Genomic DNA, 13,475 nt, shown 5'->3' on the forward strand with positions numbered 1-13,475 from the left:
TCACTGCAGCCTTGACCTCCTGGGCTCAAGTGACCCTCCTACCTCAGTCTCCTGTGTAGCTAGGACCACAGGGGCATGCCACCACACGGATAATTTTAAAAACATTTTTTCTGTAGAGATAGGGTCTCACTTTGTTGCCCAGTCTGGGCTGGAACTCCTGGGCTCAAGCAATCCTGCCTTGGCCTTCCAAACCACTGGGATTATAGGCATCTTCACTTTCTTGATGGTGTCCTTTGCATAAAAGTTTTTAGTTTTGGGCTGGGCATGGTAGCTCACGCCTGTAATCCCAGCACTTTGGGAGGCCAAGGTGGGTGGATCACCTGAGGTCAGGAGTTCGAGACCAGCCTGGCCAACATGGTGAAACCCTGTCTCTACTAAAAATAAAAAAATTAGCTGGACATGGTGGTACGCTCCTATAATCCCAGCTACTCAGGCTGAGGCAGGAGAATCACTTGAACCCAGGAAGTGGAGATTGCAGTGAGCCGAAATTGTGCCACTGCACTCCAGCCTGGACAACAAGAGCGAAAACTCTGTCTCAAAAAAAAAAAGAAAGAAAAAAGTTTTTAGTTTTGATGATGTCCAGTTTATTTAATTTTTCTTCTGTTGCTTGTATTTTTCATGTCATAGCTAATGTTTTGCCCAATTCAGGGTCACAAGGATTTACTCCTACATTGTCTATTTTTTAACTTTTCTGTAGTTTCATAATTTTAGCTCTTACCGTTAGGTCTGTGATTCATGTTGTGTTAATTTTGGGCGTGATGGAAGCAAGGGTTCTGAAAGCTTTCACATGTTTGTATGCAGTTGTCTTAGTGTTCTTGTTGAAAGGACTTTTCAACTAAGTCCTAGAAAACTAAGTTTTCTTCATGCCTTTGTCAAAAATGAATTGATCATAAATGTGGACATTTATTTCTGGGCTCTCAATTCAGTTCCATTAATCATATGTCCTTATGCCAGTACCATACTGTCTTGATTACTGTAGCTTTGTAGTAAGTTTTGAAATTGTGGACTGGGAGTTCTCCAACTTTGTTCTTCAAAACTGTTTTGGCTAGATTCTGGATTCCTTGCATTTCCATATGGATTTTAAGATGAGCATGTCAATTTTGGAAAAAAATGCCAGCTAGGATTTTGAAGGGTTATATTGAATCTGTAGGTCAATTTTGGATGTATTGTCATCTTTACAATTACAAGTCTTCTGATTCATGAACATAAGATGTCTTGCGATTTATGTAGGTCTTCTTAAACTTCTTTTAATTGTGTTTTATAGTTTTCAGAGTGTAAGTATGTTTTAAAGCAATGCAAGTGATTCAATGTTCAGGTTGGGGTTGAGAAACCTACCTTAGTAACCATGAGTCATCCTGATTATATTAACATCTGAAACATTTCTGAGTTACTAATCTTTTTTCCCTTGTTTTCCTTTTTTCTTACACTGACTCAGGAATTCTCATTCCTGAATGAGTCACTCCTTTGGAGTTAGACCTCTAGTATCTCTGCCATTATTTTGAAGACAGAAGGTTTTCCCTGCAGATGTAGGTTTTCACAGTGCTCGTTGTTGCCATTTAGACATGCCCATTGTAGATAGGGACTGAAGGTTGGTACTCCTATCCTATCACACCCCCATCCATCCCTCTTAGTTCTCTTACTACTTGAAACTTGTAGTCTTTGAAAAATGATGTCACTGTCAGACAGCTGGAAGGAGAGCCTCTTGTTCCCATTAGCAGACATCCAGGGCAGAGGCCTGGTACTTCCCTCAACTCCAAGTGCCTCCTAGGCCAATATACCATTTAATATCCCATCACTGCTGGGAGAACTGTTAAGAGTAGGAAGTTTGTCACAGGGCCCTTTCTAGTAAGTATGCAAGACTCCTAAAACAGAGAAACCTGCCAGACCAAACAAATCACTAGTCAATTTACTACTTATAGCTTGATTAGATCCATGTCTTCATCATTTTTGGTAAGATAGAGATCTGTGGACTGAAATTTACATTCATTGTAAAAAGGCTTGCTAAGCATGTGTTTTGAAGAAGATTACAAGCATGATTGGCTATTTTAAAGCTTTTGAATAGCATTTTTCAGGCCCTTTAGAAGTATACCAATGATTGAGTTACTTTACTGGCCATTCTCATCTGTTTATAAAACTGTGGCCCATAGATGCACAAGCTTTGGAACTAATTTTCTACAGCTCTGAAATGAGGGTGATGATTGATAGTTTTTAACGTTAGGCATTTTCTGAGGATTGAATCAAGTAGTATGTATGTGTGTACATTTGCTGGCCTTAGCCCAGTTAGTGTGGGTTAGGTTTTATGATATGTCTGAAATGTAACTATTTGCTTCAGTTTTCTGTAAGTTAAACCACATGGATTTAGTAGGGCCTTAGGTAGATAAGGGTTTTAATAGTATGTAGAGGGTGAATTGTGATTAAGTAATTAAAATCTAATTATGCCAATATTTTTCGCCCCTTTTTAGGCCATTGCCATTGTACTGGGTTTCTTGATTATTGTGGCTTTTGCTTTAATAATTTTCTTTGCTGTGAAAACTCGAAGAAAGATGGACAGGTATGACAAGTCCAATATTTTGTGGGACAAGGAACACATTTATGAAGAGCAGTCCCCCAATGTCGAGGAGTGGGTAAGTGTTAAAAAAATAACTTTACATCTTTTATTAAAGCCCCAAATATGTGTCTGAATTTTTAGTGCTTTGTTAAACTTTATTCTTATAATTAATGTTTGTATATGTTGCAAAAATTGTTGCATTGGTTTTTACTCAGAATTTTAAGAGGGTGGGCTAAGTGGAAATGGTTTTACTAAAAGGCGAAAATCAGCTTTCTATTTTCAAGAAGTGAATCTAGGTTTTGAAAAGAAATGGCTTCTAAAAAAATCATGCAGAAAGAACTTGGTTTTTGCAAAACAAAAACTGCTTCTTCCCCTACTGCCTTTTATTTTTCTGCTTATCATTTTGGAGATAAACAGAAACCATTGCCAAGGATGCTCTCTTGGGTCAAGATTGGCAAGGGTGTTTTTGGAATAGCAGGTGGCAGGCCTTTTAAACTTTTGACATAGATAACAGCATGACAAACCACAGTGACTAATTCTGAGTTAACATTATGAAATACTTCAGTGAGGCAAAGACAGATTAGAACAATTTCCTTTTAAAAATATATGCTATTAATCTTACCAGGCTTCCTATATGATGTGATTTGCTGAAAGCCTAGAAAGTTCATCTCTTTAAAAATGCCTCCAAAATGAGTGTTAGTAAACTGTCTTTAGAGATGTTTAGAGGCCAGGTGTGGTGGCTCACACTTGGAATCCCAGCACTTAGAGAAGCCAAGGTGGGAGGATCACTTGAGTCCAGGAGTTTGAGAACAACCCGGGCAACATAATGGGACCCTGTCTCTACAAAAAATAAAAAAAAGAAATTAGCTGGGCATGATGGTGTATGCTGGAAGTCCCCACTACTCAGGAGGCTGAGGTGGGAGAATCACTGGAGCATGGGAGGTTGAAGCTGCAGTGAGCTGTGATTCTGCCACTGGCACTCTTGCCTGGGTGGCAGAGTGAGACCCTGTCTTGGAAAAAATAAAAACGAAAAGATGTTTGGAGTGAAACTTTTTCTAAGAAATCCTCTTAGGGTCCTGTTAGAAGCTACCTCAGAAACTGACATCACAGGGTTCTTTGAGCAGATTGATTGATTGTCATGAAGGTATTGCCACTGGTTCCCGGGAGGTTTATTTTGGCCTCTAGGAGTGGGGTGGGGAGTAGGCTGGCTAAAGATGGATGCTGGCTGCTGCTGGTCAGGTCTAGGGTAAAGACGTTAATATCTTTTTTTTTTTTTTTTTGAGACGGAGTCTGGCTCTGTTGCTCAGGCTGGAGTACAGTGGTGCAATATCGGCTCACTGCAACCTCCACCTCCCAGGTTCAAGCGATTCTCCTGCCTCGGCTTCCCGAGTAGCTAGGACTACAGGTGCATACCACCACGCCTGATTAGTTCTTTTGTATTTTTAGGAGAGACGGGGTTTCACCATGTTGGCCAGGCTGGTCTCGAACTCCTGACCTCAAGTGATCTGCCTGCCTTGGCCTCCCAAAATGCTGGGATTATAGGCGAGACATTACTATCTTGAAGGCTTAGCTCTAACATTCTATAAGTCTGATTTTTAAGGGAATCTAGGAAGATAGATGAATTTTTTTTCTGGTTAATTAAGGAGCAAAAATGAAGCAGTCTTAGGAAAGCCAAGAAGGCTGTGGTATGTATTCACCACTGAGATGATAGTTCTTATGTCCCTGCCCTTGACTCAAAGCCCTGTTTTTTTTTTTCCCTCGCTTTAACATGAGAAGGTGTTTGGAAGTGTTTTCTTTCGACCTTTACCTCCAGGCAAGGCCACCTGTAGCTGGAATAGGACAGGTCTATATTAGGAGGTATGAAGTAAATGTTTCGCTGAGAGTTTCTGGGTGTGTTAGTTTTCATTGGCAGTTAGATTTGTTTACTTAAGGTTTCAAGAGGCTTAAAAACAACAAACCCAACTCAAGAGAGACCAATGCCAGTAATATTAGAGTGCCAGTGAACTTTGGCCTCTCATCTGATTTACTATCATGTAGGTTTAATCAGTTCTAGTTGCTTTTGATAACTTGGCAAAAGATAACTATTGTAACTTATGGAGGTGATGATGATTAAGGTGAAAGAATGACTTAGCTTTTAAAAAGGTATTATTTTAATAAAATTCCTCCTTGAACCTCTGGAAATTTGTTACCCTGTGGGTTGTTGCACATGGACTTCATTGTTTCTCTCTAGTAACAAGTATTTTCATTGTATGTAAAAGAACTATCTGTTGAATAGCAGATATATGATTTTGCCCAGACTGATGTTTTATGTGATACTTAACCAGAGGCAAATTCCTCGTTTCTTTTCCTCTCCCCTTCAGTTTTCTGAACTGAAATGCCTTAGAAAGCCTATTTAAAATAAATTATTTGGAGGTGGTTTAACCACTGGTATTTTGCCTTTCTTTTTATTCTCCCCTCACCTGCCCAAGTTCACGACGCGGAATTCAATACCACGTTCTCATTCTTTCCTTAATTGATGGCAACAGGCAGATGTAGCCTGTTACTTTCATTTCTGCTTGAATTAGTTTCACCCTGATAATGTGGCTATCGCTGTGGAATTGTGTCTTCCTGCATCTAAACTGTTCACAGTGGAGTAGATTAGGGAGTTTTCTTCCTTTTGGTCATGAGAAATTAATATCAAAACAATTTCTACTTAAAATAATGGACAAGAATCTAGAATTAACTACTTGCACTAAAGGAGAATTAAAATTTGGGTTTTATTGATTTGCAAAGAGCCGAGACAGGTGACTCCCCGAATAGCTAATGATGGTTGATTTGGGGGCAAAAAGAAAAACTCAAGTCTGTAATCCCAGTACTTGCGAGGCCAAGGAGGATCACTTGAGCCCAGGAGTTTAAGACCATCTGGGGCAACATGGCAAGACCCTATATCCACAGAAAATTAAAAAAATTAGCCGGACGTGGGCACAGGTGCCTGTAGTCCCAGCTACTTGGGAAGCTGAGGTGGGAGGATTCCTGGAGCCTGGGAGGTCAAGGCTGCAGTGAGCCATGATCTCACCACTGCACTCCAGCCTGGGTGACAGAATGAGACCCTGTCCCAAAAAAGCAAAACAAAAAATTACTACAGTAACAATTAGCTACTCAATATTAGTTTAATCCCTCCCTACAGATTGCGGTCGGTCTAGAATTTTATTATGTTGCTAAATCTTACTGCCTTCCTTCTTGGATTTTTAGCATCTTCAGGATTATAACACGCCTCCTGCCCCGCCACCTCTCAGAGCAGAGGGTAGTCAAAAGCTGTGCCTTCAGTGTTTAAAACAGGTTTTAGCCCTTTTGTATAATCTGTGAGAAAACTTAGAGTTTTGTAATTCCCTGTCCCTGTTGGCTGAACACGGTGGTTTCTCTGCCCTTCTTAGGGCTTTTTAGTGTTGTTGCTTTTTTCTCTTCCTTTTTCTGGATATCTTGTACCTTGTAAAATAAACAGCTCATGTTTGCACACTGCTTGATTTATAACCTGGTCTTTTATAGTCACTCAGGTGGATACCAGTTTGTATTTTAAATGTTTTAAGGTTTGTTTAATTAAACTTTGCAGGTCTTTGTTTTGTTCTGCCCTCAAATTTCAGATCTGATTTTTTAAGTTAAATATTATGTTTGTTTAAGTATGGATTATTTGGAAAATACAGTGAAGTGCAGCCATTCCTTGGTATACTCAGGGGGTTGGTTCCAGGACCCCCATGCATATTCAACTCCTATAGTTGGTGGAACCCATGTGTATGAAAAATTGGCCCTCTGGATACCCGGGTTTTGCATCCCGCCAATACTGTTTTCCATCTGTGTTTAGTTGAAAAAAATCCACATATATGTGGACCCATGCAGTTCCAACCTGGTTGTTCAAGGGCCGACTATATAAAGTAATTTTTTTTGTTTGTTTGTTTGTTTTGAGACAAAGTCTCACTCTGTTGCCAGGCTGGAGTGCAATGGCATGATCTCAGCTCACTGCAACCTCCCGCTCCCAGGTTCAAGTGGTTTTCAGTTAGCACTTTGGGGTACCTTTTTTTTTTTTTTTTTTTTTTGGGAGAAGGAGTCTTGCTCTATTGCCCAGGCTAGAGTGCAATGGCACTATCTCAGCTCACTGCAACCTCCGCCTCCTGGGTTAAAGCGATTCTCCTGCCTCAGCCTCTCAAGTAGCTGGGACTACAGGCACCTGCCACCATGCCTGGCTAAGTTTTGTATTTTTAGTAGAGACGGAGTTTCACCATCTTGGCCAGGCTAGCCTCGAACTTCTGAGCACGTGATCCATGCGCCTCCACCTCCCAAAGTGCTGGGATAACGGGCGTGAGCCACCATGCCTGGCCCAGGGCACTTTCTTTAATCATCTTTTTCCTTTCCTACTTCTTACTCTAAATCAGAAGTATGGTCATACTTCCTTAAATTTTTTTTTTTTAATTTTGTTAATATTTAGAGACAGGGTGTAGCTCTGTCACCTGTGTTGGAGTGCAGTGGTGCAGTCATAGCTCACTGCAGCCTCAAACTGGTTAATATTTGTAAAATACTTAGTATAATACCTTGCATATGGTAAATAATGTAATGTTATTTTTAATAATTTGGTGGTTTTTTTGTTTTTTTGTTTTGAGATGGAGTCTTGCTCTGTCACCCAGGCTGGAGTGCAGTGGCGCAATCTCAGCTCACTACAACCTCCACCTCCTGGGTTCAAGTGATTCTTCTGCCTCAGCCTCCTGAGTAGCTGGGATTACAGGCGCACACCACCATGTCTAGCTAATTTTTGTACTTTTTTTTTTTTTTTTTTTTTTTGAGATGGAGTCTCGCTCTGTCGCCCAGGCTGAAGTGCAGTGGCCGAATCTCAGCTCACTGCAAGCTCCGCCTCCCGGGTTCACGCCATTCTCCTGCCTCAGCCTCCCGAGTAGCTGGGACTACAGGCGCCCGCCACCACGCCCGGCTAATTTTTTGTATTTTTAGTAGAGACAGGGTTTCACCATGTTAGCCAGGATGGTCTCGATCTCCTGACCTCGTGATCCACCCGTCTCTGCCTCCCAAAGTGCTGGGATTACAGGCGTGGCCACCGCGCCCGGCCTGTACTTTTAATAGAGACGGGGTTTCACCACATTGTTTGAACTCCTGACCTCAGGTGATCCACCTGCCTCAGCCTCCCAAAGTGCTGGGATTACAGGCATGAGCCACCGTGCCCAGCCAATTTTGTGTTATTTTAAAACCAAAAATAGGATCATAATGTACACATTGTGTGCAGTTTGCTTTTTTAAAAACTTTGTTTTGTGAACATCTTTCCAAGTCTGTCAGCACACAGACCTACTTGCTCTTAGCAGCTGGGTGGTATTTCATAGTATGAGTAAACGATGATTCATTCTCCTATTTATGGATGTTTTAATTGTGTTCGGTTTACTATTACAGATAATGCTGCAGTGAACGTTCTCTCACATGTCTTTATGCACTCTTGCTAGTGTTTGTGTAAGATAAATTTCCAGAGCTAGTCATCGAGTGTGCACACTTAAAATTTTACTAGGTTAGCTGGGCATGGTGACTCGACTGTAGTCCCAGCTATTCAGGAGGATGAGACAGGAGGATCTCTTGAGCTCAAGAGTTTGAGGCTGCAGTGAGCTATGGTTGTGTCACTGTACTCCAGCTTAGGCAATAGAGCAAGACCCTTCTCTTGAAAAAAAAAGCATTTTACGAGGGATTACCAAGTTGAATTGTTTTTAAAAGCTCTGCAGGTTCTACTAACCCTAATGGTATATGAAATTGCTCAGTTCCCAACATTTTTTTTCTGCTCTGGTTATTATCTGTCATTCATTTTTGTTAATCCAGTAAGTAAAAATAAAGTTTCATTTTCAAAATTTGGTGATTAAGCATATGCTTATTTCCTGTTCTTCATCACTTGATGTCTTCAGAGCATAGCTTAGTTTTCTGTGATTGTTCGTTCTTTCCTGACTGGAGTTTTTTATATTATGGTTATTAATATTTTGTCTTATTGATGATAATTTCTCACATATTATTGTGGTCTTTCACCTTTGTCTACAGTGTTTTTTTGTTTGTTTTAAGAGAGAGGGTCTCACTGTGTTGCTCAGGCTGGTTTTGAACTCCTGGCCTCAAGTGGTCCTTGTGCCTTGGCCTCCCAAAGTGTCGGGATTGCAGGCATTTGCCACCGTGCCCAGACTTATTTTTTTATGTACTTATATTTCCTGTTTCTTTATGGCTTCTACATATCTTTGTTCCTAGAAAGTTTTATACCCCCTTCAAGGTTTAAATAATACCCTCCTATAGTTTCTTTGGTATCTTAAAGTTTTGTTTTTTTACCCCATGTGTACTAAATGTGTGTAGAGGGTTGAGTTAAACATATGTCAGTCCTTGGTACATTTTAACATCCTTGATTGGTGTAATGTTCCTCTCATGTTTCTTGTTTTTATTTTTGCCCAGTCTAGACCTTTAAGATCACCAGAAGCTTTAGACCACCAGAAACTTGTTTTTTTAAACAGCTTTATTGAGGTACAATTTATATACCATAAATAGTAATCACCCATTAAAAATTTACAGTAATTTTTAGCAAACTTAGAAGTGTCATGCACCCAATCCAGTTTTTGTGTTTTTGTTTTTGTTTTTTTTAACATCCGGGATATACAATGGACCACTCCCCTTGTTTTTGAAGATAAACGTTTCATTTTAGAATAGTTTTATTAATAGATTTACAGAAAAGTTGCAATTATAGTACGATGGATTTCTGTATACCATGGCACTCAGTTTTCCCTTTTGTGTTTTTTTCTTGAGACAAAGTCTCACTCTGTTGCCCAGGCTGGAGTGCAGTGGTACAACCATAGCTCACTACAGCCTTGACTGCTGGGCTCAAGCAGTCCTCCCACCTCAGCCTCCCAAGTAACTGGGACTACAGGCACATGCCACTATGCCTGGCTGACTTTTTTTTTTTTTTTTTAAAGTAGAGACAGAGTTCGCTATGTTGCCCAGGGTAGTCTTGAACTCCTGAACTCATGCAGTTCTCCTGGCTTGGCCTCCCAAAGTGGTGGGATTACAGGTGTGAGCCACTACACACAGTGCAGCTAGTTGTCCTTATTGTTAATATGCTACATTAGTATGGTACATTTGTCACCACTACTGAACCAATATTGATATTTGCTATTAACCAAATGTCATAACTTTATTCAGATTGAGAAGCTTGTTTTTTATTATAGTATGAGATAAACACTAACTTAATTTTGTTCCCAGATGGTCAACTTGAATAATACTGAAATTGTGTTTTCTGAAATTTTACATTTTTTGGTGAAAGTTGAGTCTTTTGATTATTCTTCCTTTTTTGAACACATTTTGGCCAGAATAATTGTGTAAAAGGGGGCTATTAAGCCATTTTGTAACTGTATATGATAATATTTTTAGAGAATAGACAAAATTGATGTTGAAGTTAAATATGGTTTTATATTAACAGAAAGCATTTTCATCCGCATTCCTGGGGTCACATATGGGCGACAAAGCCAGGATTAGAACCCTAATTGAGCATTTCCATGCCATTAGATTCTTAGGAAAAACCTTAATGATTACCTTTTTTTTTTTTTTTTTAAATTATTTTTTGAGATGGAGTCTCACTCTGTCACACAGGCTAGAGTGCAGTGGCGTGATCTCGGCTCACTGCAACCTCTACCTCCTGGGTTCAAGCAATTTTCCTGCCTCTGCCTCCCGAGTAGCTGGGATTACAGGCACCCGCCACCACACCCGGCTAATTTTTATGTTTTTAGTAGAGATGGGGTTTCGTCATGTTGGCCAGGCTGGTCTCAAACTCCTGACCTCAGGTGATCCATCCGCCTCAGCCTCCCAAAGTGCTGGGGTTATAGGTGTAAACCACCGTGCCCAGCCAATGATTACCTTTTTAAAAACTGGACTTTAAGGCTGAGCACAGTGGCTGACACTTGTAATCCCAGCACTTTGGGAGGCCAAGGTGCGTGGATCACTTGAGGTCAGGAGTTTGACACCAGCCTGGCCAATGTGGTGAAACCCCATATCTACTGAAAATACAAAATTAGCCGGGCCTGGTGGCACACGCCTCTAGTCCCAGCTACTCTGGAGGCTGAGGTGGGAAATCCACCTGAACCTGGTAGGTGGAGGCTGCAGTGAGCCGAGATGTGCCACTGCACTTCAGACTGGGTGACAAAGTGAGACTCTGTCTCTAAAAACAAAAACTGGACTTCAGGTGCACAGAAATAGATGAATTCAATTCTTAGCTTATGACATGATCACCTTTAGTCCATGCATAGCATTCCTGGTACATTTATTGTTTCATAATGAACACCTGCAGATCTACCATCCCACCTAATAATTACAATACATTACTAAGTGACATTATACAGTTTTCACTCTCTCATCTACTTGCTTCTACCTGTCCCCAGAGGTAGGCTGTCTAGAATTTGGAGTTTATTATAATTTGCTTTTTAAGAAGTTTTTACCTATGTATATGTATAACTTAGCAATACATGATTTTGTTTTGGGTGTTTTTTAACTTCGTAGAAGGCGTACCTGCATGTAGTGTCTTGGCATTTGCCGTTTTACTGAGAGTTGGGTTATAGATTAATGCATGTTGATGGAGCTGAAGTCCATCTGATGTCACCATTGTCTGGTCCTCTATTTTATAACATTTCATAGCAGTTTATCCAGTTTCCTTTTAATGGGGTTTTGGATTATTAAAACCATTACAAATGCCATGAACATTTTTATTTTTTATTTATATTTTTTGAGATAGTGTCTCGCTCTGTTGCCTGGGCTGGAGTGTAGTGGCGTGATCTTGGCTCACTGTAACCTCCGCCTCCCGGGTTCAAGCAATTCTCCCACTTCAGCCTCCAAAGTAGCTGGGATTACAGGCGTATGCCACCACACCTGGCTAATTTTTGTATTTTCAGTAGGGACGGGGTTTTGCCATGTTGGCCAGGCTGGTCTCAAACTCCTGACCTGAAGTGATCCACCTGCCTTGGCCTTCCAAAGTGCTGGAATTACAGGCATGAGCGACCCTGCCTGGCCCCATGAACATTTTTAAATCACCTATACTTGTGAACATTTCTCTTGGCTATGTACCTAAGAGTGGAGCTTCTGGGATGCAGCATTTGTGGGTGTACATTTCTTTCTTTTTTTTTTTTTTTTGAGATGGGGTCTCACTCTGTCACCCAGGCTGGAGTACAGTGGTGGGATCTCTGCTCACTACAAGCTCCGCCTCCCGGGTTCACGCCATTCTTCTGCCTCAGCCTCCTGAGTAGCTGGGACTACAGGTGCCCACCACCACACCTGCCTAATTTTTTGTATTTTTAGTAGAGATGGGGTTTCACCATGTTAGCCAGGGTGGTCTCGATCTCCTGACCTCACGATCCACCCGCCTCGGCCTCCCAAAGTGCTGGGATTACAGGCGTGAGCCACCGTGCCCGGCCTGTGAGTGTACATTTCTATAAAACAATGCCAAGTTATTTTTCATATATAATCTAAACGAGCAACTCTTAGTGGTGTTAGACTTTATAATATTTTCCAGTCAAATGTGTAAAAGTGTATCACTGTTGTCTTGGTTTATATTTCTTCTGAACATGTCATGTTTATTGGCCTAATGTGTTTTCTCTTCTACTTTTTACCTTTTGGCAATTGCTGAGGTGGCAAAACTCAACCAGTTTCTCTGATACTCTTGATTTTTATAAGCGTTTTGATGGGATAAAGGTCAACTTTTTATGAGGCATAGTCCTGAGGAAGTATAGTCTATTGCCTGATCATTAGTGTCCTTTTCACAAATGAGTAACCCTTTATAGATACGACAAGCCAAAGTGCCTTCTCTCCTTTATTTAGGGAAAGATGTGTTCCTTCCCTTTTCCACTGTGTTGTTAGTATGATAGAAGTCCTTCTCAGGGTTGAGAATCAATTAATGTTTCTGTTGTGTTATAAGTAGGTACCCTCAGCTGTTGTCATGCTGAGTGAACCTTCTCACTGTTGCTCTAGGTTATTTTATGATACCTGGGCCCAAACAACAGGCACTGTCAGGTTTGTGCATCACTGCAGGCAAACGAGACCCATAACTTGTATGTCTTTATGAGGTACAGTGATCTGCAACATTGAAGAGAATTGTGTCTACATCAGTGGTTCTCAAACTTTTGCAGGCAACAGAGTCACCTGGAGGGCTCATTGAAACAGCCCACTCACTCCCACCCTGGAGTTTATGATGCGCACGCTATGCCTGGGTGGGGCGTAGGTCGGTAATATTAATGTAGCTGGTCTGGGGACCATATTTTGAGAACCACTATTTTATAGATTCAAGCTGCAACCATTAAACTGTAAGCAAGTTATCATTACATCATGGCATACTTGGAAAATGGTAACTTAGTACAAGATACTGGAGTAAACTGAGGGGGATCTGGAAGTGCAGATGATTGGCTCACAGGCTGAATGACCAAAGACATCGTGGCACACCTGTTGAAAAACTCTGGCATGAGGTACAGGTATATTTAACAATCTGAAATTCACAGGGATTTTCATTTAAGTAAGGGGCCTTGAATGAGATTATTGATAAGCCTCATTGAGTACAAGGTTTTTCTACCTCATCCTCTTCCAGAGCTCTAATAACTTGTTGACTGTCAGGGAATTTCAGAATTTACCTTTGCTGATGTCAACCTAAAGATGACACAATTATAAATTTAGAAAGAATCTCCAGCTGTGAAAGAGAAGAAAAAAGTAGAAAGGAGACTGTTTATTATAAAGAGTTACAACCTGCAAGGTGGCCATCCTTGACAGTCTTGGAAGCGTAGCTTCTGGCAGACACAGAAAGGCACTTAGAAGGAGATGGAGTTGGGACAAGAGCTTAATGCTGAACAGGTTGGCTATATGTTCCTATTCAACAGGTTATAGGAGGAGCTATGAATATCCATGAATG

The 13,475-nt window shown here is 40.8% G+C and overlaps 1 protein-coding gene across 7 annotated transcripts in view; it reads left to right on the forward strand.

Annotated features, from left to right (window-relative positions):
• Nucleotides 1-13,475, forward strand: part of OCLN (occludin) — a 59,445-nt gene that overhangs the window by 18,343 nt on the left and 27,627 nt on the right. For 6 of the 7 annotated variants that reach the window (XM_073993603.1, XM_005557097.4, XM_065546364.2 and 3 more), the window contains one exon: nt 2,463-2,624. The exons of the other annotated variant lie outside the window; for it this stretch is intronic. In XM_073993603.1, coding sequence (XP_073849704.1) covers nt 2,463-2,624 — 162 coding nt within the window. The remainder of the gene's footprint in view (nt 1-2,462; nt 2,625-13,475) is intronic. 7 annotated transcript variants of the gene reach the window in all.

The sequence above is a fragment of the Macaca fascicularis genome, chromosome 6 (assembly GCF_037993035.2).
Source record: "Macaca fascicularis isolate 582-1 chromosome 6, T2T-MFA8v1.1".
Taxonomy (NCBI): domain Eukaryota; kingdom Metazoa; phylum Chordata; class Mammalia; order Primates; family Cercopithecidae; genus Macaca; species Macaca fascicularis.